Source organism: Abramis brama (genome assembly GCF_963993115.1).
Source record: "Abramis brama genome assembly, chromosome: 24".
NCBI lineage: Eukaryota > Metazoa > Chordata > Actinopteri > Cypriniformes > Leuciscidae > Abramis > Abramis brama.
In genome coordinates this window covers 15,024,471-15,052,159 of record NC_139986.1, presented here as the reverse complement: position 1 = coordinate 15,052,159, position 27,689 = coordinate 15,024,471, and the positions used below count along the sequence as shown (strand labels likewise).

General features: G+C 39.5%; 1 protein-coding gene across 3 annotated transcripts in view; it reads right to left on the bottom strand.

The window, feature by feature from the left end:
• neto1l (neuropilin (NRP) and tolloid (TLL)-like 1, like) overlaps positions 1 to 4,047 on the bottom strand; it is a 119,918-nt gene extending 115,871 nt beyond the window's left edge. For all 3 annotated transcript variants that reach the window (XM_084102936.1, XM_084102938.1, XM_084102937.1), the window contains exons 1-4: positions 3,713 to 4,047; positions 2,692 to 2,745; positions 2,471 to 2,605; positions 1,282 to 1,530 (exon numbers count right to left, since the gene is read on the bottom strand). In XM_084102936.1, the coding sequence (XP_083959062.1) occupies positions 1,282 to 1,530; positions 2,471 to 2,605; positions 2,692 to 2,745; positions 3,713 to 3,740 (466 nt within the window). In that variant the 5' untranslated portion in view covers positions 3,741 to 4,047. The remainder of the gene's footprint in view (positions 1 to 1,281; positions 1,531 to 2,470; positions 2,606 to 2,691; positions 2,746 to 3,712) is intronic.
• Positions 4,048 to 27,689: the final 23,642 nt, after the last annotated feature.

The following is a 27,689-nucleotide window of genomic DNA, read 5'->3' as shown; positions in this document are numbered from 1 at the left end:
TGAGCTAAATACAGTAATGTTTCTTTCTATAGCGATAAAATGTGAAAAACACCAAGGAAGATGAATACATGCGATTTCTATCCTTCCTCATTCTCTGCTTTTCATTCATCTGTTGTACCTTCTGCATTAGCATGTGTTACCATTGGCTGCAGCAGAGCAGATGCGCTCTCCACTTTTTTTGGGGGAACATCAAGGGAAGTGAATTCAGGGACTTTTATCTCCTTAATTATGTAAATTATATGCCACTGATATTCCTTATCAAGACTAGAGGAAGCTGTGTTTCTTCCCTGGCAAGTTGCGAAGCGAGAGTCTGAATCCATTCATGCTGAACAGTTTCTCCAAACTTGGTGAAAGAATTTCCTCTTGACTAACAATAGGATGGAAAAATTCTCAGCTCAAAACTCATTTCTCAGATACGACTCTAAATCAGTGCTGCCTTCAATTGTGTGCTACTTTCTCTAGTACAGCTGTGTAATTCATCAGCAAGGCCCTTTAAAGCTCGACCGCTCTGTGAAATTCTTCCGCATTTACAACTTTAGTTGCAGCTTTATTCAAATATTGCTTTTAGCATTCTCCACACAATATCTATCACTGTTCAATTTGCACACCATTTACGCAAACATCTCTCACTTGAACTCAGGTACAGTATTACGTGCAGTTCAGACTCACTTTAGAGCTTCAATTTTAAATCAAAGCAAATGATCAGAAAGCAGTGAATTTTAACACACTGAGAATGAGATGTCTGATAAAAATCAACCATTTTGCAATCTGCTACATATTTTCAAAGGATTATTTTGAGAGAGCGTGAAATCAATTATATGCGTAATGATGTAGTTGTTACCACTTAGCATCTTATTGGCAATCTTGAGCATCTGAAGGATTGTCAGCATTCATTGTGGTACTAAGAGCTGATCAAGGTAAACAAGTTAAAATGGTTTTAGATTAATTAGAACATGCTGTTCTTTATTGCAATAGAATGACTAATAAGCTCAACTGCAGATTAGGATCATTGACAGAACCAACATGGACCCACAATTATTGCTATATGAATCAGAGGCTTGGATTTTGAAGAGTACAGTATAGTTACTGATTGCATCAGGAATTCAAGTCGACATGCAGAGGATAACAATAACCCGAGGGTACTGAGGTCACTCAAAACCGGTTCCAGAACTCTTAAAGACCATCAAAGAATGCCAAAAACTCACTGGTGTAATAAGTCTTTCACAATCGTAAACATTACTGACACTGCATAAAGGAGCATAAAACAGAACGTAGGCCTACCTGCTGTGAAATTGTAGCTCGCAGAAAATCCCATGGCTTCCAATTCACCATCCGCAACAAATTTTATCCATAGGTAGCGGCTGCTCGATCTGATGTATGGAGGGTTCTGCTGCCCACAGTAGCGTCCAATTATTGGAGAAAAGCCAAAGGGCCCGTCCCGGACTTCAATATGGTCAAATTTACATTCCCATGAAGGCTCTATTGAATACTTTTCATCAAAGAAAAGATCAATGCATTGTCTCGGGGGAGCTGCAAAGAGTGAAAAGAAATCATGAAGACTGACAGCTGTAATTTATGATGGCTGATGTCATATGTAAAACATACTGTCATGGCAATACATAACTATTTTATGTTTTGGCAAATTGGTGGCTAATTCGTATTTTGTATAATCTCATTCATACCTTTTTTATGTACAATCTGCTTATGCCCCACTGATGGTTAGGTTATGGTTTAGGGGTGGACCTTCATGCTTGCATTCTTTCTAAAAACTGTTCACTTACGTACGAATGACATCATACAAATTCAAAAGAAATAGCAACCTCGTTGAATAATTACGTTTTCTAATGAGATTGGGTTGGGTATGTCTGCCATTATTAGTATACAAAGGACGTTTCTGAGATCAAAGGTACATGGACTGCAACCACATTGCTACTGGTAGAAAAAGCACAATAACATCACACTTAATCGAAAGAAATTAGCACTAAAGATTGAAGACCACATGGGTTTAACAGTGGTATTTACTAATAATATCTCATAACATTTGTAATCTTATTATGACAGTAAAAGATCATCATGTATAAACCATCAGATTGCAAGACAATTGCTACTAGCTTCTTAGTTCAATTTGATTATCAGCTCGCAGCAGCACTGCAGCAGTCCAACAGATGTGACTGAAAGAAATTTTTTACTGAAATCTAATTGCGATAATCAAACTGGCTTTCAGATATTGAGAGATTGTTGATCTATAGATCCTTCTGTTATAAATGCAAATGAAACACTAGTGTTCTGTTTATTAGTATCATGGTGCTGCATTGGATTAACAATCAACTGATTGCTCCTGCATCCTTCACTGTGAGTGCAACTGCACTCCTGAACAGTTTAAAACAACCCCCTCCATCCCAGTGTCACATGAAAGATTTGCTTGTGAGCTGCATTTACTATTTGAACAAGTATTTTTTTTTTTTTATACCTTCAATGATGTAGATGCATTCTCGCTCTGGGGGATATTTGTTTGGGTAATTGGGTGAGGTGAAGAGGCCTCCCTCTGGTTCTTTCACCCAGGTTCCACACTGCCCTGCCGGCTGCACTCCTGAATTGTTTTTCACTGAGAGAAAGCAGTCAAATGTCAGAGATTGCCAGGAAACATGGAGATAGAAAGTGGGTGGGTATTCTGTGACAAAACATCATTACCTGCTTCCTTCTTTGTTGCCCCAGACAACCCAAGCATGAGAAGACCTGCAACAACTGTGACAAAAGATTTAAGATCAAAACAGCATAGAATCACGTGGACTCATTATGAACATGCAGCTGGACTGAAGGATGTTGTTCCTACTGCACTAAATCACAAAACAGAAATACTTCAAGGAATGGTTGAAAATCAGGGATCTGAAACCTTATCCCTAAGGAATTTGGTCTATACCTTGAAAAAGTTAAAAGTTACACTTATTTCTATTAGTGTTTAACACAATACAAAATAAACGCAAAATAAAGAATTACATTTATTTATGTATTTATTTAGGTCTTTATTTTCCATTCATTTTCCAGATTAATTAACTTGCTATGGATGTACTGTAAATTTGGGGAAATATTTTTTTAAACTTCAGCTTAAGCTAATTGTTTTGGAATATGTTAGCTGGCTAGTTGACTATCTACTGATTAAAGGTACACATTAACATAGTATGTCCAGCGAGTAGCCGCTTAGTTTTTTTCCTAGATGTTCTTCAAACTTCAACTATAGCTAACAACTAGCTTAGACCATTAATGATCATCTTGGGCAAGCTAGATGATAAGAACCAAGTAAAAACCAGCCTAACAACTTTAAGCTGGTATGACCACTTAAAGATGGTATGTTTGCTGGTCCAAAATGGTTCACCAGCTTATGGACCAGCAAATCACCAGCAAGAACCAGCTAATAACCAGCTTGCACCAGCTAATGATCATCTTAAACCAGCTAGAAACCAACTACCATCTTAAGCTGGATTTCCCAGCAGGGAACAACATGTAACTGGGAGAATATGATATAGGCTAATGTCATGGTGCATATGCAGTTGTATCGCTTAATTTAACTCTAAACACATTAAATGATTTTAATCAGTTGACAATCACACACAAAGTTCCTAAAGGAATAAAGGACACACCGGTAAATTCAAGTAGACCGCATGCGTAAAATGAAAGAGAGGGAAGAGTGAAGTTAACTGGCAGCTAGACTCACCGTGAAGGAACCTGTTCCCATGTACCATGTCTATTCCTTTCACAAAGGGCTTTCTCAACTAATTCCATTTAGATCGGAATACTTTAAGAAGAAAAGATGGATATTTCCCCCAAAAAATAAAAAATAAAAATAAAATCACAGCATATTGTCAAAAGCCCTGAATTCATTTCACTATATTAATAATGACAATGGAGATTCCAGCAGAGATCCACAACTATGCATTAGTAGTTTCGTATAAAAACAGAAAAAGATGTAAACATTTCCATCCAAACGTTTCCAAACCCCTCTGGTGCTTTTGATGGATTAATAGGTCCGTCATTAGCTTTTCCTGATCGCTCCACCTTTCCAGAGTCACCACGAAAAGATTCATAAAAGGCTGGAAAATCTTCCTTCCATCTCTAAGGAACATTTATCAGAGTATCCATTCCAATTCATTTTTCCATTGTTGAGCAAAGCCAACTTCAACAAGCAAACTCGCAGCGGCAAGAAACGTGTTTAGAGCCTCATTCCAGTGTTTCCTCAGCAGTAGCCTAAATGCAGTACACAATCCCGTTCCAGCTTCCCTTCACATCAAAGAGTTAATTCGTATCATCGCTCCTCTCCGGCCATTCATTATTTTCAGTTCTTCAACAGAGTTATGTCAACATGATGCGGCAGCACACGGAACTGTTCGTCATAGGCTATCCACTAAAGATAATGTAGATGATTCTCTTAAAGAAGCACCGCAAAGCCGGTCAGACTGCGGGATCCAATGAATCCAACACCTCACACGGCACCACTAGAGCAAAAAAAATTTAGAGGGATAGGCAGAAAAAACCTGTATGAGGAAAAGAAACAAGCAAAGAAAAGGACTAGCCAGAACTACTATCAGCATCTTCAGTATTAACTGCACCTGCAGTGCTGGATTGGCGAAGAGCATCTGCAGCCTGCGGACATTTGGAGTGAAGTAGCGAAGCATGCAGACACTGTAAATTCATTCGAGGGTTTATACGTGGCTCGTGTGAGCCTGTCAGTTTCTTCCAGGAAAAATCACTCTGTTTATCTGGCTTTAAAAATGTTAACTTCATTCATCAATAAACTTGACGCGATGTAAATATGGTGGAATCACTCGCGCTGCTTTGAATAAATTGTGCGCAGTGTTAAGCAATTATGTTTACATGAGTTTATTCACGTGACAATGGTTCGTAGAGTAATGTGTGTGGAATAATGAATCGTCTTCATCAAATGATCTTTGAAAAGAATAAAAGACTACATTACACATATTTACTGCTGATAAAAGATACCTTAAAAGAGACTATCTATCTATCTATCTATCTATCTATCTATCTATCTATCTATCTATCTATCTATCTATCTATCTATCTATCTATCTATCTATCTATCTATCTATCTATCTATCTATCTAATTTTGTCTGAACCCAACAGTTTTATAAAAAGCATGACAATAAATCTATTTTCCAATAGGTAAGAACAACTCTTATTTCATTAATAGATAGCATACAGGTAAATCCTATTATTCTTGCTGCTCCCATTATAAAGAAAGCAATATGCAATGAATGCCAAACTCATTTTTGTTGCCTAAAATTGTTGCGTGCATGGTCTTCACAATATTTTGGCAACCTCTTTCCATTTCATACCAGAAAGTAGGCTACCGGAAAGTGCCATTACACACAGACAAGACAGCAATTTTTTCATTGCTGTATTTGATTAAACTTGTCTTCAAATTTACAAGCATCTTACAAGCATCTGATTAAATTCGTCTTCAAAGTTACAAGCATCTGAAGTGATTTTTATCCTGTAAATATGTTAAAGTCTGCCTTAACCCTCTGCTGCTGTTCGGTCATTTTTTTACTGGAAAATTTTACGTTTTGGTTTTTTAGATTTTTTTACTTCATCGGAATGGCACAAAACATGGCAAAAACATGTCACACTTGTATTGTTCGTGGTCAAAAATGACTCCATTGGAAATGAATGGAAGATGAATTTCATCAAATTGAAAACTTAGTACTGAGCCAAAACAAAATCTTACCGAAAGCTCATTTCTTGAGATATCAACCTCAAATTTGGAGCACAATTTGTTTAGATTTATTCCTTTGATTTTCTCGCAGTTTTAGAGTAAATTATATTCTGGAAAATATATATTTCATACAAAATTTATTCATACAACAACTTTTCATAGTAATAAACTGAAACTTCTATAACAATTTTTTTAAGTTTCACTTTTTTAAAACGTTTTTTTCATTTTAGCTATAATCTGCTAAGTGTCTTCTTTAAACAGAGACCAAACTCTAAAGTGCTCCAAAGCATTCAAGATTTACGCTAGTTTAAGTCTAAGGTCTACAGGGTAATAAATGGATTATAATTATTCAGTAAATATAATTTAGTAAAATAACCTAAAAAATGAATGAAAAACAAAATTCAAAAACATTATAGTAGACTACATTAATTTCATTGAAAAAAAACGAACAAAAACCCAGCCATTTTTGACACGAGCAGGACTAGAGGGTTAAGCATGCCAATGTGAAGTACACTGCAGACAGCTAATCTTTATAGAACATGAAAGTCAGCACTAAATCAAAGGTTTTTTGTGTATACACAGACAGCCACAGTCACAAATTGAGTTATTAGAAGAAATTGCCCCTTTTCAATGATCAAAAAAAGTTTAAGAACTCAGAAATTGCTTGCACAGTTTTTCACGATTTGGATTTAGGCACATATTATGTGCTAGAAAGTGTGCCTTCGACCCAAATAGGCTGTCTGACAACTATGAGTGTATTGATGTTGACAGTAAAAAAGCAGTCTGCCCTGCCCTAACAGTCCCCTCACTCAGTAGCGGCTGCTTTAACAGAGCTAATGATGGGCCACTCCATTAAAACACAGCTCTGAGAAGCAAACTCTGACACTGAACGTATTAATCTTCAGAGTAATATGCTGAAGCTCAGAAAAAAGGAAAAAAGGGTTGACATTGAATGTGGGGTTTTCCTGAAGAGATATTTAAAGCTTAGTTTCTTTATTAAAACATATTCTTATGTTTTTAATGTCAAAAGTTAGCAATCAATATTAAAGTCACCATGAAATCGAAATTGACTTTTTTTTCCCTTCAATGGAATATTTCAGTATTTATTATAAACGAATGATCTATGCTCTTTTTTTTTTATCCATGTACCCTTGTAAGCTTTAATCAAAATAATTTCAACTTTCTCTTGTAAGAACATCTCTTCTTTGATCTGATGATGTTTACTGGCATGAGGGCGGGGCAACCTGTCACTCACATGACATCACAGTAATAGCAAACCACAATGATCCAACAATCCAATCAATTCCCAATGGACAAAATCAAGTCCCACCCTACATATTTTTCTTGTTTGAGATATTCTGATATACGTCACTTGGATATACATCACAATAGGCAAGAAAACTTCTGTTTTATGCCAACTTTAATAACATACCATAAATTGCAATCACAAACAGATTAAAGCTGGTGATTAGTAAGGAGCAATGGTAGAGCTCCTGCAGATTAGTATTGTTGGAAAATTCCAGCAGTTATGAATGCTCAATAAGTTCTGTCTCACGGCAATGGCAGTATCAAATTTAAAAGTGGCCTCAGGACTTGATTTATTTCCTTAGACAGATAGCAAAAGAAAAAACAAACAGATCCTTTTCATCACTATCAGCCAATAGTACCTGATAGGAAAGCACATGAGAGGCCAGATTGTTTTTGTCGAGTGGTAGTGCTTCTCGAAATTGGAATTTCCTCAGGAAAAACTCTGCAAGAAGCTATCTGAATATCTTGAACCAGACCTTATTTATGAAAAGATACTCATGTGATTTATGCAGCAGTCTATTATCATTATCATCCATCACTGTCCATAAAAACACCAATCAAAGGCCCTTTCACACCAAGGGCGATAACTAGATAAACATAAAGATGTTTTTAAAAATCGTCCTAAATATAAAAGAATAAAGAGTCAATACCACAACTATAACGATAACAGCACAGAGAAACAATATCTTTTAATCACTTTCAGAACAATTATTTTTCTGGCTTGAGAACTATAAAACAATGGCAGCCAATCAGAATCCATCCTACTTTTTAGAGCTCGAGCATTTAAAGCGGCAGATGACAAAACTTTAGTCATCTTTCTTGTGAATGCATCTTTACTCATCAAAGGTTAAAAAAATCCTTTAAAAAAGTGTGGTTAATGAATTAGCATTCACCACAACCAGAGTGAAGTTTTTTTTTTTTGTCTATATAGCTTCAACAAGGCACTGTCAGAGGGATTTGAATATAAATGTAAACACGCTAATCCTATTAGAGATCTTTTTGTTATACCGTATTTCAAAAGCTGCAAGACTCTGCAAAACCAGTTAAATATTTTTGTGACCAAATCACTCAAAATTCAGCTCACCGATTGGTTATTTTAGGGATGACTAATGACAAAATAGCAATTATGTAAATAAGGGCTTATCTTGCTTACTGTATGCAACACCACAACTGCAGAGTTCAGTTGCTTCAGCTCATGTGCAAAAAAATATATGAGGAAATATGCAACCTATGAAAGCAGTTTGTTCTTCATTCCCTAAAAAGTAACCTAATTAAGGTGTGAATCTCTATCATTTGAACTGAGATAGTTATGGTTCTGCTGTTTGTAATTAAAAAGCTCGGGGGAGATGGGACACCAGTCATATACACATAAACACTACATTCATGAGTAAATGAGAAACTGAAATGAGTGTGAGTATAGCCTCTACTGAATTTAATTAACTTTTTTCTGATAAAGTGATGCATATGAGCATTTACCAATATTAAAAACAATTAGGGGGTGGGGCATTCTCATTCTAGAGAGCATTTGATTGGACAAAATAATGGAATGCAGGATGAGTCATCAAAACTTTTCCCTTGTTTTCCCGACTAAATGCATTAACCTGCTAAAAATATTATTTTTTTATTTGTGAACTATAGATAAGCATTTATTCTTGTCAATAAGATTAGATTTACTTGTTAAACAAAACAGCATGCCTTCAAGCGATCTGGCTTGACTGAGAGACCGAAAAGGTTTTATTTAGGTATATTGTAAAGCACTGGATGAGAAACCTTGTCTTATCCTCGTTGATGCCTGCCAGTATCACGTTGCATTTTAAGAAAAGATCGAGGTTAAAGGAAGGTGAGTAATGAGAGGCTGTCAGTCTTCCATGTAGTGCTTAACTTATCAGAGTGTCACACATTATTCACTAAGGCTAGTGTGTAAAGCTATCTTACCACATTTTTCCCACTATAGAGGAAAATATTGTTTATGAGATTAAGGTATTCTTGAATAAAGAGTGCCTTTGTGTAAAACATTATTGTGTCAGGATCACAACATAAACTTTAATTTCTTGTATATCTTATGAATACTAGAAATATGTAAGAGTACTAGTGACTCCAATGATCGATTATGTAAACAAAGTAGTGCCATACATCAGATAACACCAAAGTCTTTGCACTTGATCACTTGTCTACCTACTGTATTTTATGTTCCTGCATTTTGGTCCAAGTGTTCAAGTGTGTGGAACTTTTGATTATCCGATGGCACGCAGACACTTATATAGCGTAGTAAAAACGCAAGTATTTACAGACTTTATTTTGATGTTCAATTCTTTCCATAAAAATCAATAAAATAAACTTCTAAAGGTTTGTTCAGTAGTCCCTATGTAACAGGCGACACAATTTTGTAATTGTGGTCCTTATAATTAAAGGTATAGTGGAGGATCTTTCCAAATTTTAGATAAGACCCGCCCTCTCCACTTTTTGAATAAGTTTGATTGATTCACCAGAATGATTGACAATTAGGAGGACCAATAGTATAGGTGATCCACCCGGAAGTAAAAAATCCTCCGCTATACCTTTAAGTGATAAAAAGCAGTTGCAAATGTTGTACAAAATACACTCTGAAGCTGTATTCAATGGTTTAGTGTGTGTTAAAGGGATAGTTCACCCAAAAATGAAAATTCTGTCATCATTTACTCACCCTTCAAGTTGTTTAACAGAAGTAAGAAATTCATTCAGGTTTGGTACAACTTGAAGGGTGAGTAAATGATGACAGAATTTTTTGGGTAAACTCTCTCTTTAATGGCACTGAGGTTTGGTGTCTTTAAGAATTGGGAACACTTCCTGTTGTGTGCAAGCGCTCTCAAGTGGCCAAGACCGCAAGTGTGGGTATTTGGACAGGTCTATTTTCTTCTTAAAGTTGAGATGAAACGGAAGTTGTGAATGTTTTTTCTTCCCTATTGTGATGTATATCTGGGCGGGATTTAATTTTGTCCAATGGGAATTGATTGGATTGTTGTCATTTGTTATTGCTCCACTGTCATGTGAGTGAGAGGTTGTCTCACCCTCGTGCTGATAAACATGTCACCAGAGAAGAGAAGACGTGTCACCTATTAAGAAGGAAATATTTGAGTTTGCTGTTTTTATCGGTTGTAGTGAAAATGACTTAGAGAACGGTAATATTACTGTAATATTATGATGATGACATCATAAATAGACATACATGCAAGGAATTGACTTTTTTTTTAAATGGCCAATTTTTCTTAGCAGAAGCTTTAAAATAATACACATAATTTTTTCTTAGCAGAAGCTTTAAGATAGTTATACAATTATTTTGATTCAAATCAATGTTTCATGTCTGTCACAGAGGCTGTACTGAATGAATGAATGAATGAATGAGTCATTTATATAGCGCTTTCATCTGTACTACTGTACACCCAAAGCACTTTACAATCATATCATGGAATCTCTCCTCAACCGCACGACGGTTATTATTATTATAATCCAACAACAGAAGACTCAGGAGATTGCAGGAGAATAACAACACAACCAGTGTTGGGGGTAACGAGTTACAAAGTAACGGATTACAGTAATGATATTACTTTTTTGGGTAACGAAATAAAGTAACGCATTACACTAAAAATATCAGTAACTACACTACTTTACTAAACCATAGGAACGCGCTTTCCTGCGTTACCCAAGCCGTGTTTGCCTGCGTGTAAAGCTCTGATCTGTTTAAGTGGTGCGTCGTGCCTGTATGTGTGTGTGTGTGTGTGTGTGCTTGCACCGTTGTCATAGAGATCGATTTGAGTGACGTAGCTGCTGGTGCGAAGGGGAGCGGGAAATGGAGACGGAGACAGGGGGGTTTCGGCCAGTGGCGATATTCACATTACTTTCAGTTTATTGCTCGAAAGGACAAAAATATTCGCGTGAAATGCACTCTATGCCCAGGCAGCAAGTACTGGCCATCGGGACTACCGTGAGATTCCCAGTGGGCTGACGTGCCTTTTGGGCCGACATCTCATACTTTTTTTCTTTTTCTGTTTTTTTGTCGCAAGGAATGTGCAGAGAAATAGCGTGAAAAATAGACACAGGCCCTTCAAGCAGACGCTGTAAAATGTGTCAAAATGTTTTCTGCAGCAGCATGACCTTCATCAGCTCCCGTGGCTGATGATGAGGATAGTGAGGAGGATCAGGACAGAGATGAGAGAGTGTAGAGCCTGCGGTAAGCAGAACTAACAGTTACTCTCAAAACACCTAGGCTATGTCATGAGTGTAGGAACCCATTACCCAGTAACGCATTATTTCCACATCTGCACAGGGGGGCAGCGTTTCATATTATGTTGAAGCTTCCCCGGGGCGCCGCCATTGGCTAGCAGACCATCACCTGCTGTTAGCATCCCATTGACTCCCATTCATTTTGGCGTCACTTTGACAGCGAATAACTTTACATCTGAGGCGTTTAAAGACTCCATTTGTTCATTATTTATTTCTAAAGAAACACAAAAATGTATAAAAGGCTCCATTACCTTGTATCTTACGTTATGGCCCCGTAGAAGCAGTTTTTGTAAAAATAGGCTAATGATTGCGTCATACCCACGCGACTCTCTGTCGCACAGTAGAGAGATTACCGTATGGACAGGAGGAGAAGCTCACGCGCAATTGGGGGGATGTGGAGGCAAAATGGCAAAGTAATTAATCAGAATACTTAGCAAAAGTTTCTCCTGCTCCTATCTCATGGACACCTCCTACTCACACTCTCCGTCTCTGCAAGTTTTGGAAGGGAATGATTCAGATTTCTCTTGGCACAGCTACTAAGACAGACGGGTTGCTCACGTCACATCTACGTCGTCAAGCTCAGTTTGAGTCTGCGCAGTACGCTCAGCCATCAGGAAGTGAGTGCTTCTAATTGACTTCACTTTCCTCCGTTGAATCCAATGGGGTCGCCATGTGTCCAGTTTATATACTGTCTATGCATCTGCATAGTTGACGATTACCGTAATTTACTATAAATTTAATGAGACGCGTTTGTAAACCATGTTTTCCGCCAAAATAAAAGCTCGATGCAGTTTCCGTCAAAATAAAAGATCATGTGCTTATATCGATTTCAAGTATAGAAATTAGTACAAAACTAATTGTGAAAGTTTCCTTTATTTTTCAGTGCATTTGTTTTACAATATATGTCTATTTGTGTGCTATTATTATTATGGCCAAAATGCCAGGGCCGATTTTTTTGTCCCAGTCCAGCCCTGATTATGTTTCTACCACCGCGGACATTTGTCCTTTATTCAGTTGTTTGTGGATTTTACAGTGAGGCATATTTCTTTGTGCAGAAATGGATATTGTTCTTTCATATGGTTTTACATGCCATTTTGTATAGGCTACATTTATAAACACTATGCGGACAGGCTAAGTGATGATAGGGCTATGATGTTTGTCCTTATCTACAGGGTAAATTAAGAAATGGGAAAGTAAAGTAATAAGTAGTGAAGTTACTTTTCAAATGCAGTAACTAGTAAAGTAATCTCATTACAATTTACAGAAGTAACTAGTAACTAGTAACTAATTACTTTTTTTGAGTAACTACCCCAACACTGAACACAACAACTTAACATTGATGAGACCAGACAAAGGAACTGAGGAAACACAGGGCTAAATTCCAGAAGAACGTAATCAAATTAACAACCAGGGAATCTAACGATGACAAAGAACCCAGGCAAAACGGGAACATAGAACAGAGAAAATGAAACCAAAACTGATCATACATTACAATATATATATATATATATATATACAGGGTTTGAATATCTTCACACATGCCAGTCACAACGCAACAAATAATGGCGATATATATATATATTTATATATATATATATATATACATATAAATAAAATTTGGATTTCATACATTTATTTCTTATTCAAACAAAATACCATCTCTTCCCTTCCTCTTTCATCCTCATCCTTTTCACCAAAACTGTTTAATATATATATATATATATTTGCAGAGACTAACTGCTTTATTAGTTGACAGTAATTGTCAGCTCACAGACTTGGACGAGTTTTGATCCTAAGGCATGCAGAGGCAATTTTAAGTCCTGATGGCCCTGAAGGATATGCAGTGATACCAGCACCATTTTTGTTGATATATTTAAAAAAATGCCCTCAGGATTTTTCCCTTGATGTCTTAGATTTTTACAACTAGAGAAAACTATATTTTCTTTGTGTCATTCAGCATTTATTGTTTGGAGGGTTTTCTGACAGTCTATAGGAAAATGCAATATGACTCATCTTCAGCTTTGTAAATGAAAACAACAAGATTTTGATCATAAAGACCACAATGGAATTATATTTAATTGCCTCTGGGTGTCTTGCTTCACCTCATATACCTTTTCCTTTTCTTATCTAATAATGTCTTCCTGTCAGTTATTGTCTTATTTTCTATCTATATCCTTGATGTTAGCCATTTTGATATCTGTCATATTAGTTGGTGCATACAAGACTGCATTATGAGGCCCCTGGGCACACAACTTTGGGGGCCCTAACTGAATAATGTGCACAAAACAACAACAACAAAAACATTGGAAGAATTTAGAAGAATGGAAAAATGAGATAATATTAGTAATACAAATGTAATGTGTGCACATTCTAAATATGTTGAAAACTATCATACTAGCTACTTAATATGACAGACTGGGGCTGACTGACAGGACGCTTATTATTCAACACTTTCGCACATTGTACACAACAAACGACTAAATGAATGCAAAAAGCATCAGAGGCACTGTAGATTTCTAATTGTCAAGTGCTATTGCTAATGCATTTTTGCTAGGTTTGCATGTTTCTAAAATAATGAGGTTGTTGGTTAGATGTTTTATTTTCTTTAATTAATTTTATAACTGCTCAGAGTTGATGGTAAGGCTGAACAAGTGACATTTTAATGAATTAACACTAGTTTTCAAAAAAGTCCAGCTTGTCCTGGCCGTTGGCTTTTTGCTCTCTTCAATCTGGTCCTCATTCATTTTGCCCCTGTAGTTTGGCTCTGCAATTCATCACTTGACCTCATTAACATGATGGTAGGGGAGGTAGAACCGACTGCCGAGTGTCGCTCCTCGGGCCCCATCACCTCCATAGGGGAAAGGGACAGCCACTTCCCCTCTTAACCACAGGAAGCTAGAGCTTCTGGCTCTTCTTGAAACGGAGAGGAAAAAAGATTGAACAGCCATTGCACATTCCCCGTTGCCCCATCCATCTTGCTTATAAGGTACATTTAGAGGAAAATATACTCCACTATCTCAGTGTGAAACCCTTCTACACCTGACCCAGCTCTCCTATAGCTTTCCTGAAGTTATCTGCAGATGGCACTTTGCTGGATAAGGTTTAACTTATATGATTCATCTGAAGCACACACTGAAGATACAGATTTCATGACAACTAAAGGCTTTAAGTGTCTCATACCAAGTGGAAGCCCTTGTCAGGGCAACTGTCCTGCAGAGTTTAGCTCCATCTCAAATCAAACATGTATCTAATCAGCCAGTCATTTTCAAGCATTCCTTTAAACTTTTGTTATTTAACTGGGGTACGCAGGACAGCGGCCCTCCAGGACTGGAGTTGCCCATCTCTGAAAACAGGAACTAATAACAGGAAGTCAGAGCAGGACCAATAGGACCAAAATAAGAGTCCTAAGACACAAAACAGGGAACAGGGAACTAGGGCTGTCAAAATTGCTCAAAAATGACGTTCGAATATTCCCTCTAAAAAAACACATATATTCGAACTATTCGAACATCTGGTTGCGCATTTTGTCAGTTACGTCATTACATCAATAACAGGACAAATTAATACAAAGAGACATAACTACTTGTATAGGTAGTTTATTTAAGTTTAAACATATTTGACAACGTATTACCTACACAAAAACAAGTAAATCAACTAATGGCCAAGACTGCAGACCTCACTCTCGCTCGCTCACCTCCGAGCCCCATGGAGGAAACGTACGACCAGCTGTTGTCTTCCCAGCGGCCCATCACCCAGAGGAGCATGGAAAGCCGCAATGGCAGCCACGTACACCTTAAGTGTGGACGGGGTAAGACCAGCAGAGAAGCGATCTTGGAGGAACTCCAGCACTGGAGCCACTGGGCAGTTAACTGGATCCACTTCACGTTGTCTACACCATTTGGTGAAGACATTCCACTTTAGGCCGTACAATTTCCTCGTGGAGGGAGCTCTAGAGCTTAGTATGGTCTCAGTCATTCCTGCTGACAGACCAGCCTCTAGGTACTGTGCCCCCTCAGGGGCCAGACCAAAAGACTCCACAGCTCTGGGCGAGGGTGAAATATTGAGCCCTCCGCCTGTGTCAGCAGGTCCCTCCTGATGGGAATCTTCCATGGAGGGCCGTCCAGGAGTGATATGATGTCCGAGAACCATACTCGGGCCGGCCACAACGGGGCTACCAACAGTAGACTGACCCCGTCGCGACGGACCCTCTCTAGAACTCCCGGGAGCAGAGCGATCGGGGGAAAAGCATACAGACGCAGCCTCGACCACGTCTGCACCATGGCATCCAACCCCAGCAGGGCTGGATGAGTGAGGGAGAACCACAGTGGACAGTGGATCGTCTCTCGAGACGCAAATAAATCCACTTCCACTGGGACAAACCTCTGACATATCGACTCCACCACATCCAGGTGGAGCCTCCATTCCCCGGGCCTCAGCCCCTGCCTCGACAGGATGTCTGCTCCTAGGTTTTGGTCCCCTGGGAGACAACAGTTTCCCTTGAGACCAGAGGAGAATATGATGCGCCAGTCTGCATAGAGGGCGCGACCTCAGTCCCCCCTGATGGTTTAAATAGGACACCACTGACGTATTGTCTGTTCTCACAAGAACGTGGTGACCCTTGAGGTCTGGGAGAAAGCTCCTCAGAGCCCGGAAAACCGCCAATATCTCCAGGCAATTTATGTGCCAGGAGGAATGTTGGTTCTGCCACAGACCTCTTGTAAAGCGGCCGTCCATAACCACGCCCCAGCCCGTGAGGGACGTGTCTGTCGAAACGGCCCTCCGGTGACATGACGCTCCCAACACAGGCCCTTGGGACAGAAACCAAGGTTTCTTCCACATTGATAGGGAACGAAGGCATTTGCGCGTAACCCTTATCATGCGGAATGGATTTCCCCTCAGAGAAAACCCCTTGGTTTTCAACCACCACTGTAGGGCCCTCATGTGCAGCAGGCCAAAGGGAATCACAGTGGATGCTGCTGCCATGAGCCCTAACACTCTTTGAAAATGTTTCACAGTGATGGCTTGGCCTAGTTTTATCCCCGTCATCATGGCCAGGATGGCCTCGATTCGTGCAGGAGACAACTGTGCCTGCATCATAACCGAGTCCCAGACCACTCCCAGGAACTTAGTTCTCTGGGCTGGTGCCAACACGCTCTTTTTCGTGTTGAGTCTCAACCCCAAGCTTTGAATGTGGCCAAGGATCACATCTCGATGCCGAACCGCCATATCTCGAGACTGGGCCAAAATGAGCCAGTCATCGATGTAGTTTAGCACACGGATGCCCTGGAGCCTCAGCGGGGCCAGAGCTGCATCCATGCATTTGGTGAATGTGCGAGGGGAGAGATCTAGGCCGAATGGAAGAACCCGATACTGGTACGCCTTGTCCCCAAAAGCGAACCTCAGGAACTTCCTGTGAGAGGGAAGGATGGAGACGTGGAAGTATGTGTTCTTCAGATCTATCGTGGCAAACCAGTCCTCGGACCTGATTTGGTTCACGATCTTGGGAATGGTGAGCATCTTGAACCTGAATCTCCTCAGAGACCGATTCAGATGCCTTAGATCTAGAATCGGACACAACCCTCCATCCTTCTTTGGAACTATGAAGTACCGGCTGTAGAACCCGGACTCCCTGTCTGGTGGAGGAACATACTCTATGGCCTCTTTTGCCAGCATCGAGTGAACTTCCTGTTCTAACACTCGATCCTGCTCTGGGTCCACTGCAGTCCAAAGCACCCCGTTGAACTTCGGTGGGCGAACATGGAACTGCAGTCTGTACCCCTTTTCTACAATACGCAGGACCCATGATGAAATATTGGAGAGGTTTTGCCATGCGGGCTGGGCTCGGGGCTGGTGTCGAGTGTTTTGCGAGAGCCCTTGACGATTCCCAGAAGCGGAAGACCGGTAGGGAGTGGTCGAAAACGACTCTCGTTGTGCGGACGCAAATGCTGCCTGGCCACAAGCTCGCGGGGTGGACAGAGCAGGATGTGTTCGCCAACAAGAGATGGGACCTCGATCGCTCTCTCTCGTGGGGGGCGGCCCTTAGAGGTGCCACAGACATTAGGACCTCTTTCCCTTAGCCTTTCTTGCCTGAAGAACAGTTCTTAAATCTGTCCTCTCAGGAGGCTGCGGGTGAGAGCGCCGCCTAGAGTCCCAAGCTCTCTGAGGGGGAGCTCTAGAAGCGACACTCTCTTTCTGGTCCTGTCTGTACGAGGAGCCTGAAGACGGCCGAGGCTGGCCACCAGCAGCCGTCTTCTTGGACCTTGAGCGGCGAGGGATGTACTGCTTAAAAGCTGCGCTCTGCTTCTTGGCTTCTTGAAATCTGTCGACGACCGCATTGACCGCGTCGCCGAACAGACCAGACGCAGAGACAGGGGCATCCAGAAGAAAAGCCCTATCTTTCTCCTTAATTCCAGAAAGATTTAGCCACAGATGCCTCTCCGTGGTTACGAGTGCTGCCATGGAGCGCCCAACAGCACGGGCCGTCTCCTTAGTAACCTGGAGAGACAGGTCTGTGGCTCTGCGCAGCTCAGCGACATCCTTGGGTGTCGGGCCCTCGCCCTCATCAATGTCCCTCAGCAGGTCGGCTTGGTAGGCCTGTAAAATAGCCATGGTGTGCAGGCTCGCACCAGCCCGACCCGCCGCCATGTATGCCCTGCCCACTAAGCCAGATGTCATGCGACAGGGCTTAGAAGGCAGAGCCGGGGCTTTGAGGGATGAAGCCGCGACAGGAGAAAGATAGCTGGCCAAGGGCTCCTCGACCGGCGGCATCATCCCATAACCATTCTCCTTAACCCCCACAATATTACAATAGTGCAATATCGGGGGATTAGACAGGTGAGAAGAAAACGGCCTGTTCCATGACTTACACAACTCGTTGTGTAAGTCAGGAAAGAATGGCAAAGCCCTTCGTGGAGGCTGTGGTCTGTGCTGTAGAAAGCGTTCATCAAGCTTACTTGAAGAACGCGCTTCCCGTTTCTCTTGAGGCCAGCTGATATTTAATTTCTCTACAGCACGCGTTACAACCTCCACGAGCTCCTCATATTTCACTGGAGCAGAGTGAGATGGCATTGTGTGTGTTTCAACAAATTCCCCTTCCACAGTGCTGAGCACGTCTAATTCCTCAGAATGAGACAGCTGCAGCACGGGATTCTCAACGCGAACGGAAGTAGCCGCAGGGTGGGCTTCCGCACGGGGAGGAAGGGAATCTGAGCTATCAGACGAGGATCGAGAAGGTGCCGAAGCAGTCTCGATCGCGTCTGCTAGGTCCCTCTGTGAGCCCCACGATCTGAGTCGCCGCGTCCGCCGAGACCAGAACCGCGGGGAGCGCGAGGTTGGCCGGCTTCATTGAATATAGCCAGCCGGGAGCGCAGCACTCTGATCGGGAGTGCTTCACAGTGGCCACAGGCAGCCCCCTCGAGAGCTGCCTGGGCGTGCTGCGCTCCCAAACATTCAACACACAAGTCATGAGTGTCCCCGCCCGTAATATTGCGCGGGCAAGGGTGCACACATAACCTAAACTGATTCTCGCTTGCCATCTCCTAACAACAAACAATTTCTTTTTCACTTTCAGTTTCACACACACACAACAGAGAGCGCTTGCTGAAGAGCTAAACCTTATCTAGCTTCCACCTATGCCGTCACTCATTTCGTCACGACGCAACGCCAATAGGATTGGATTAGTTTTCATTCATACTTCGGAGCCGCTACGCTAAGGGAGCGTCCCCAAAGTGTAATTGACGCAGTCGAGTTCCCTTTACAGGGAACCTGAAATAACCACCATCCAATCCAGTTGAACCATGACAGGAAACGTATGCTCCTATTTGCACAATTAAAGGGTAAGTTCACCCAAAAATGAAATTTCTGTCTATAATTACAAACCCTCATGTCGTTCCAAACCCGTAAGACCTTCGTTCATCTTCGGAACACAAATTAAGATATTTTTGATCAAATCTGAGAGCTTTCTGAACCAGCAACGTCATTGCAACTTTCAAGGCCCAGAAAGGTAGTAAAGACATCGTTAACATAGTCCATGTGACTACAGTGGTTCAACCTTAATGTTATGAAGCGACGAGAAGCGACTTTTTGTATTCCAAGAAGCGCTGCACTGTGTTTACTACGTGATTAGGAGACTGACACAGAAGAGAAGAAATTGTTGAATAAAGTTGTTATTCATGTTAGTTTTTTTGCGCACAAACGTATTCTCGCCGCTTCATAACATTAAGGTTGAACCACTGTAGTCATATTGACAATTTAAATGATGTCTTTACTACCTTTCTGGGCCTTGAAAGTTGCAATGATGTTGCTGGTTCAGAAACCTCTCGGATTTCATCAAAAATATCTTAATTTGTGTTCCGAATTTGAACGAATGTCTTATGGGTTTGGAACGACATGAGGATGAGTAATTACTGACATTTTTGGCTGAACTAACCCTTTAAAAGTCAAAGCACACACCATCTAAATATCAGAAATATAATTTGCTAATTAAAACAAATGAGTGACTGAACTCTTTCTAGTTCTGTTAATAAAACTTACATTAGAACTGCCTGACATATGGATACATGCATTTGTAATGAGCACAGTGCACGGCAATATGTGGCAGCTCAATAATTTATCCCAAAATGGCCTTCACCAATCTTCCAGATCTCATATACTGTTAATATAGCGTTTTTTTCTCCTTTACCTTTCGTAATAATGTATTTTTTGTTGTTGTTGTTTTGTGAATTAAACATCAGTATAGTAATTCCCTGGTAACTGACAGTTTTGCAAATAAAATTAGTTAAGGCTTTCAGATTTGAATGTATTCTGAAAATATTGAAGTGCAGAGTAACATCAGGAAATTGAATTTGAAAGACAGTTCTAAATAATGGGCATTATTAGTGAAAGACAAGCAGAACACAAAATGATGTGTAAATCCATTCGTATGTAAATTGTCACATTAAATTAAATGGGGCAAGTTATGTACAAATTGTTTTACTTACAATTTACACAGAAATTTATTCTGCTTGTGTTTCATGAATAAGGCCTAAATCTTCAACAAGGACGCATGACATTAAATAATGCTGATCAGTTTAACTTAGAGAGCAGTGGAATACCTCATAAAAGCATAGTAGTATGAAGGGGCTGCAGAACCCCAACTACATGATGAAAGTCAGAAATGATTGATTATGGTTGTGAAAAAGATGGTCAAGGTGGTTATTGAAACTAAAAGAATCTTCCCTGGCAGAGGACCTGGCAGACCAGATGGTGGAGGTTCATGCATACTGTCCTCCAGCTAAACTCAGTGTGTGTGTGTGTGTGTGTGTGCGTTTGCATGGGAAGAAATTGGGAAGAAGGAAAATTGGATCACTCTCTATGTAAAACTTTCGAATTTTACTACTCGAAATAATATTTTAACCCTAGAATGCATAGCTAAGTTTTACCCATAATAGAGTACAAATGCACTTGCACAATTACAATTGTATTTAATTTTTAAAATACTTAAAAAAAATAAAAAAATAAAAAAATAAAATAATTATGTTTGTACCTAACCTCAGATTGCTCCAGGTTGATCCAATCATAATTATACTAGAAATTACATTGAATAAACACATCTGCAAAATGTTGTAATAATAAATATTATTACAATTTAAAATAATTTAAACTTAAATCCATTTTTTTATTGAGTGATATAATGTTAATATACTACTTTAACAACTAAAATCTGCCTTTTTACCTTAAAATTCAGATAACCACCACAATAATGCAGGTGGCACAATAGTAAGCCACACGATGAATCAAGCGGCCCTGTTCATAAAACATGTTCAATACGTGTATATAGACTGTACACAGGGTCATACACAAAAATAATGCAATAAACATTAACTAAATAATACAAAATGTAACATGAAACTATTATCAGTACATTACTGATAAAAACAAATATTTATAAAAATGTAATCATATGTGATGTGTAACGCAGGGAATTAAATGTCCTTTTACTGTGACCTTAAACTTGATAGTTTTTTACAGTAAAATTACCTATAATGTGCTGTTAAACCATTTAAAGTTTTTTTTACTATATATAGTAAGGTAAATTACAGTTAACAGTATTTTACAGTATTCTTCTGTAAAAATTATATTAAAAAAAATACTAGATAGATAGATAGATAGATAGATAGATAGATACTGTAGATAGACAGACAGACAGACAGACAGACAGATAGATAGATAGAGCAGGACTATAGTCTCACTAAATCTTTCTCCTCACCTACCTCAAAATCACCCATCCATCAATTCTACACTATACAGCCCATTACGAGACCCTATCAGCCTTCTATAATTGATCAGTGGATACTAACAAAGTAGTACTTAAGCACTCTAGTAATACATCAATGTAAAATGCTTAAGAGAAAACACATTCATTCAACAACTGATAAGCAGAAAAGTGCATGCAATTGTTATCAGCTTCAGCTACTGATCTGATAAAGTCAAGAGACTGGTGTGTGTTTATTTAAAGAGAAAAGTCCCAATATACATGATGAAAATGCAGGAGAGATGGTGGAAATATACGGTAGTGTACGTCGCCCAGTACTGCATACGGTACTGGGCGTGTCCATTGTGTTGCGTGGTACCAGGTGGTTTTGTTGACAACTGGGTAATGACTTCTCAGAGCCAGGAAATTACCACGGATGCCAAAACACTGCATTATAGCACCAGCCAAACTCACTGGGGAATAGGAAGGCATGATTAGCATGCTGTCTTCAGAGTGCTTGGTTTGTAATTAGAATCTTTATCTGTAAACAAACAACCTGTTTATGTCTTTCCCTCCTTGAACTCCATGCTCTCTGCGCAAGAGGAAAAACATGTTCAATCCTTGGCTCCATATTGACCTAGTTCACCTTCAGGATATCCATGTAAAGAGGGGATCCTTTTCCTATTTAGAAGGTGCTTGAACACTTATTCCATCAATAACAACCCGATCTCAAAGGAAAACATAACTATTTTATGAGGTGGCTATTTCATATTCATTCATACATTGTGAATTGTACAACATGTAACATTTTTATATAAAAAAGCATTAAGGGCCACCCCTAAACATAACCATCACTGGGGCATAAGCAGATCGTACGAAAACGTACAAACAAGATTGTACAAATTCATATGAAAAATTCATACGTAAAATACAAATTGCCATTAGATTGTGTTGCAATAACGAACCATTCAGGCATTTTTTATTTATTTATTATTTAATTTTTAAGGGGCACCGGTGACAGTCCTGGAGTCCTGCCTAGCTTGGTGTGCTTGATGAGATAAAGCAGGGAAAAATAATGGGGGGAAGTTTGAAGTTTGTTATCAAAGTGTAAAAATACAATGTTCAAATAGAGACCTATATCAAAATAATCTAACATAATCATCTCTGAGTTATGTATGTAACCCGGTTCCCTGAGAAGGGAACGAGATGCTGCGTCAGTTGCTGATGCTATGGGAACGCCTTCACCTCCAGGAGATCCAGCTGGGAAAAACCTTCCAGAGGACCACTGGGGAAGCATGGCGACATATTTCCAGTCTACACTACCACTGCTAAAGCTGCAGGGAGCTGACAGAGATACAAAGGGGATCAATTGCAAAAAGCCCACCACTTCTCCAACAACTGTCCTTCCTTGAGCATCACCAACTGAATAATCTCTACTTCTGATCCTCTAGGGAGCTCTCTGTCTGATTAACAGGTCCCCTAAGGAATGTGCTGACATATATATATATATATATATATATATATATATATATATATATATATACAAATCATATGTCTACACCATCGTCTCCAGACTTACTGTGCTAGAGGGAGTGACAGATAAGTAGTGGGACGATAATAACGATAAAGTCCACTCATCTACTCTGCCAATACACATTCCTAGAGAGCCTTCAGGAAGTGTTAACATTTCTAGCCGCGTCTGCAGACATATCTTGCTGGAGGGGGCTAGAGTTAAGAAAGTGGGATGCTAATGGCAACAAAGTCCACTCTTCTCTTCTGAATAATCACCCTTCCTGATCAAAGCTACAAGAAGTGTGCTAACTCCAGCTACATCTGCACTATCACCTCCAGACCTATCTTGCTGAAGGGGGCTACAGCTGAGAAAGTGGAATGCTAATGATGACAAAGTTCACTCTTCTCTTCTGATTAATATCCACTTCTTGGTGATACCTACAGGAAGCATGCTAAAATACCTATAACTATGTCTGCACTATTGCCTCCAGACTCATTGTGCTGGAGGGTGACAGATAAGATAGTCCACTCTTTCTTTGTCAATTGTCCATTCCTGATGAACCTACAAGAAGCGTGCAAACACGGTAGTAACGATGTCTGCACTGCCACTGACCAAGTCCACTTCTACTCCATAACTCGCCTAATCCTTTAGGACTATGAAGACAAATCTCACCTCCATACTCAATGGTACTGGAGGGGGCAACAGACAAGAGAGTAGGATGCTACAGTAATTGTGGTTCAGTCCAACTTCTACTCAATCAATCACAGGCAGCCACACTCGCCTTCTTACCCTCCTTACAAGCAGTCATGCTTTGTCCAGGGTCAGAAGGAGTTACAGGGGCTGAAGGAGGCTGAATATAAGGAGGATGTAGCGTTTGAATGCCGCAGACTGAACCCGCACCTCTCTGAACCTTTACAACTACTGTGTCAACAGCAATGCCCAAAGAGGCCAGAGGGCGAGAACGGGGCATTGAGGAGAAATGATTTCTCCTTCTCCTTTATCCCCAAGAGGTTAAACCACAGATGCTTCTCCACAGTGACCATTGCATCCATGGGACAGCCAATGGCACGTTTGGTGGCACAGAAGGTGAGATCTGTGGCTCTGTGACAGTCCCTCCCCTTGATCTAGGTGCTTCAGGAGTTCAGCCTGTTAAGCCTGCAACACTGCCATAGTGTGTCCACTAGACCTCCATAGACCTTGCCCACCAGTATAGATGTCATCTGACATGGTTTAGAGGGCAAGACTGGAGACTTCAGAGAAGATGCTGTACCAGGGGAAAGATAGCTTGTGAGCACCTTTTCAACCCGGGGTATCTTCTCATATTTATGCTCATGCAGTCCCTCCACATTGGAGTAATTCAAAGCAGTAGAGCAGGGGTGTCAAACTCAGTTCCTGGAGGGCCACAGCCCTGCAGAGTTTAGCTTCAACCCTAATTAAACACACCTGATCAGCTAATCAAGGCCTCCAGGCTTATTTGAAAACTGCAGGTGTGTGTGTGTTGAAGCAGGGTTGGAACAAAACTCTGTAGGGCTGTGGCCCTCCAGGAACTGAGTTTGACACCTGTGAAGTAGAGGTTACTAAACGAGCCGAATACAGTTCCGCCCATGATCACGACATCTCAGCATGGAGACCGGGGAGAAACAGAAAGCTCATGAAATGAAGCTCATGAAGCTCACTGAAAATGTCTGCCTTATAATTCATAACCTGCAGGATATTAACACAACTTTTCAGACATTTTACAAAAATCTGTACGAAAATGATAAAAAAGAAGATGAGAAAGAGATTGGTAATTTTTTGGATAACATAACACTTTCCCAATTAAGTCTAATACAGAAAGAAGAATTAGAAATACCGATAACAGAGGATGAATATAAGAAAGCTCTCTTTGCACTGCCAAACAATAAATCACCAGGTTTAGACGGCTTCCCCCCAGAATTTTACAAACATTTTTGGTCAACTATTTCACCACAGTTTTTAGATATGTCAGCAGAAATTAAAAACAGCTCATCTATTCCACAGCATATGAACACAGCATTAATCTCTGTCTTACTCAAACCAAATAAAGATCCGTTATTATGCACAAGTTACAGACCCATATCCCTTATCAATACTGACATGAAAATGATTAGTAAAACCTTAGCCTCATGGTTAGAGACAGTCATCTCAAGTCTTATTCACCCAGATCAAACAGGTTTTATGAAAGGACGTCATTCATCAGACAACATACGTCGTTTATTTAATATCATGAATATCAACAAACCACAAAATAATACAATTATTGTCTCACTAGACGCGGAAAAGGCGTTTGACAAAGTTAATTGGAATTTTCTTTTTGCCGCACTAGAAAAATTTGTTTTTGGAAAATCATTCATTCACTGGATTAGAACATTGTATAGTACACCTAAGGCTTCAGTTATCACTAATGACATCATATCACCATCATTCCACTTGCAACGAGGGACCAGACAAGGATGTCCACTCTCTCCACATCTATTTGCATTATTCATAGAGCCCTTAGCAGCCGCAATTAGACAAAATGATAAGATCATGGGATTCCCAACAAATAAAATCAATCATAAAATCTCACTGTATGCTGATGATATCCTACTGTACCTACAAAAACCAGAAAAGTCTCTTATGGAAGTTATCAATGTCATTAATGATTTTTCTAAAATATCAGATTACACAATAAACTGGTCAAAATCTATAATTCTACCATTAAATAAAACATCACAGTGTATAGAACATCAAAATATCCCATTTAATATAGGCAATATCACATATCTGGGAATACACATTTCTCCCTATCAGACTTATTCAAGCTTAATTTCATTCCATTACTTAAAAACATAGAAGATGATTTAAAACGTTGGATGAATTTGCCATTATCTCTTATAGGAAGAATCTCTACAATAAAAATGGTCATATTACCAAAAAAAAAAACTATCTATTTACAATGATACCAATCCAACCCACTAAGAAATGGTTAGACACCTTAAATAGCAAGATAAATAAATTCTATTGGAAAAATAAAAAAAAACAAGAATTAGCATTACTACATTACAGAAAAACAAAGATATGGGAGGATTAGGGGCACCAAACTTTCACCATTATTATCTAGCTGCACAATTACAATATCTCTGCAAATGGATAAACGGCAATCATACCCATAACTCATGGTTAGATTTAGAACAGGCAGACTGTAAAAAGATTTCATTATCCGATTTACCATACATTACTGATGTGATTAAGACTCATGATCTATACAATAGCATGACAATTCGTACAACTTTATTAGCATGGTGGAAAAGTAATCAAATAACTCATAATACAATAACACCACACTTTTTTCTCTCCTATATGGCATAACCCAGATTTTACCATTAATAAATCTTCACTTATTAATGAAAAATGGAAAATTGCTGGCATCACACATTTACATCATCTGTTTTCAGATAATAATTTTAAACATTTCTCAGAATTAATAGAAAAATATAATTTAGGGAAAGATCAGTATTTTTATTACATACAAATTAATCATGCTATTAGAACTAAGATTGGCAACCTTCTTCCTAAAACTCCACCTCTTATTGAAAAAATAAAACAAATCAGTAACACAAAAAAATTACTATCTAAATTATACACTATATTAATAAATACAGATACAACATATTCGATACCTATTAAACAATGGGAACATGACCTTAACATAATCACAGATACCAATTTCTGGAAACAAATCTGCTTAAATACGTTTAGTTTAAGCAGAAATACCAGCGTGCAATTAATTCAATTTAAAGTAATACACAGAACGCACTTAACCCAACATAAACTGTTTAAAATGGGATTATCAAAATCAAACAAATGCGAACACTGTAATCTCAATACACAAGATCACTACTTTCATGCCATCTGGTCTTGTAAAATTAACACAAGTTTCAAATGACAGTAAATTATATATATTTTTTGTTTTAAACAAGTAATCTGTTGAAGGTGCGATTAAACTTGAGAATGAGTCTGACACACTGTGTTAAAGACTTTAAAAAAAATAAAAATAAAAAATACTTTTTGCAGAAGTTACATTCAAAATCCACTTGGCTCAAAAATGTGCCATTTTGAGTTTACATGACGCTTCTGACTTTCGTCCTGCCACAGTAATTCAGCCAATGCTTTTAGTAGGAGGCGTTACTATGGGTGGGTTGACTGTGTCCTTCACTCAAGATGAGGAAAAAGTTTTTCTGCCAAGATACACGCCATAACCCTTGGTTCAATTTTAGACACATTCACATTCCATCAGTTTCCCACAGGCATCTGTGCCTTATCAATGAATGTCAGAGGCTTTGTCGGTTGGCGTACTAATGTGCATTAACCATGGTGACATTGCCTTCAAGAAGACTGCTGCTTTGTCTCCGTCTCTCGCTCTCCCAGAGCTCCCATATATCTCTGCACATTAAAACACAAGTCATCCTTTCATTTGTCTCTGGTTTAGAGGCATCCATCAGCACAGATATGAAGCAGGCTTCAGGGTCTTTTTCTGAGCCGCACTATATAGATTGATACCTCAAAATAGACACAAAATGCCAGTGCTTATTCAAGTTGGCACTGATTGAACGACATTCAAGTCTCACTCAAAGAATTCACAGAATAT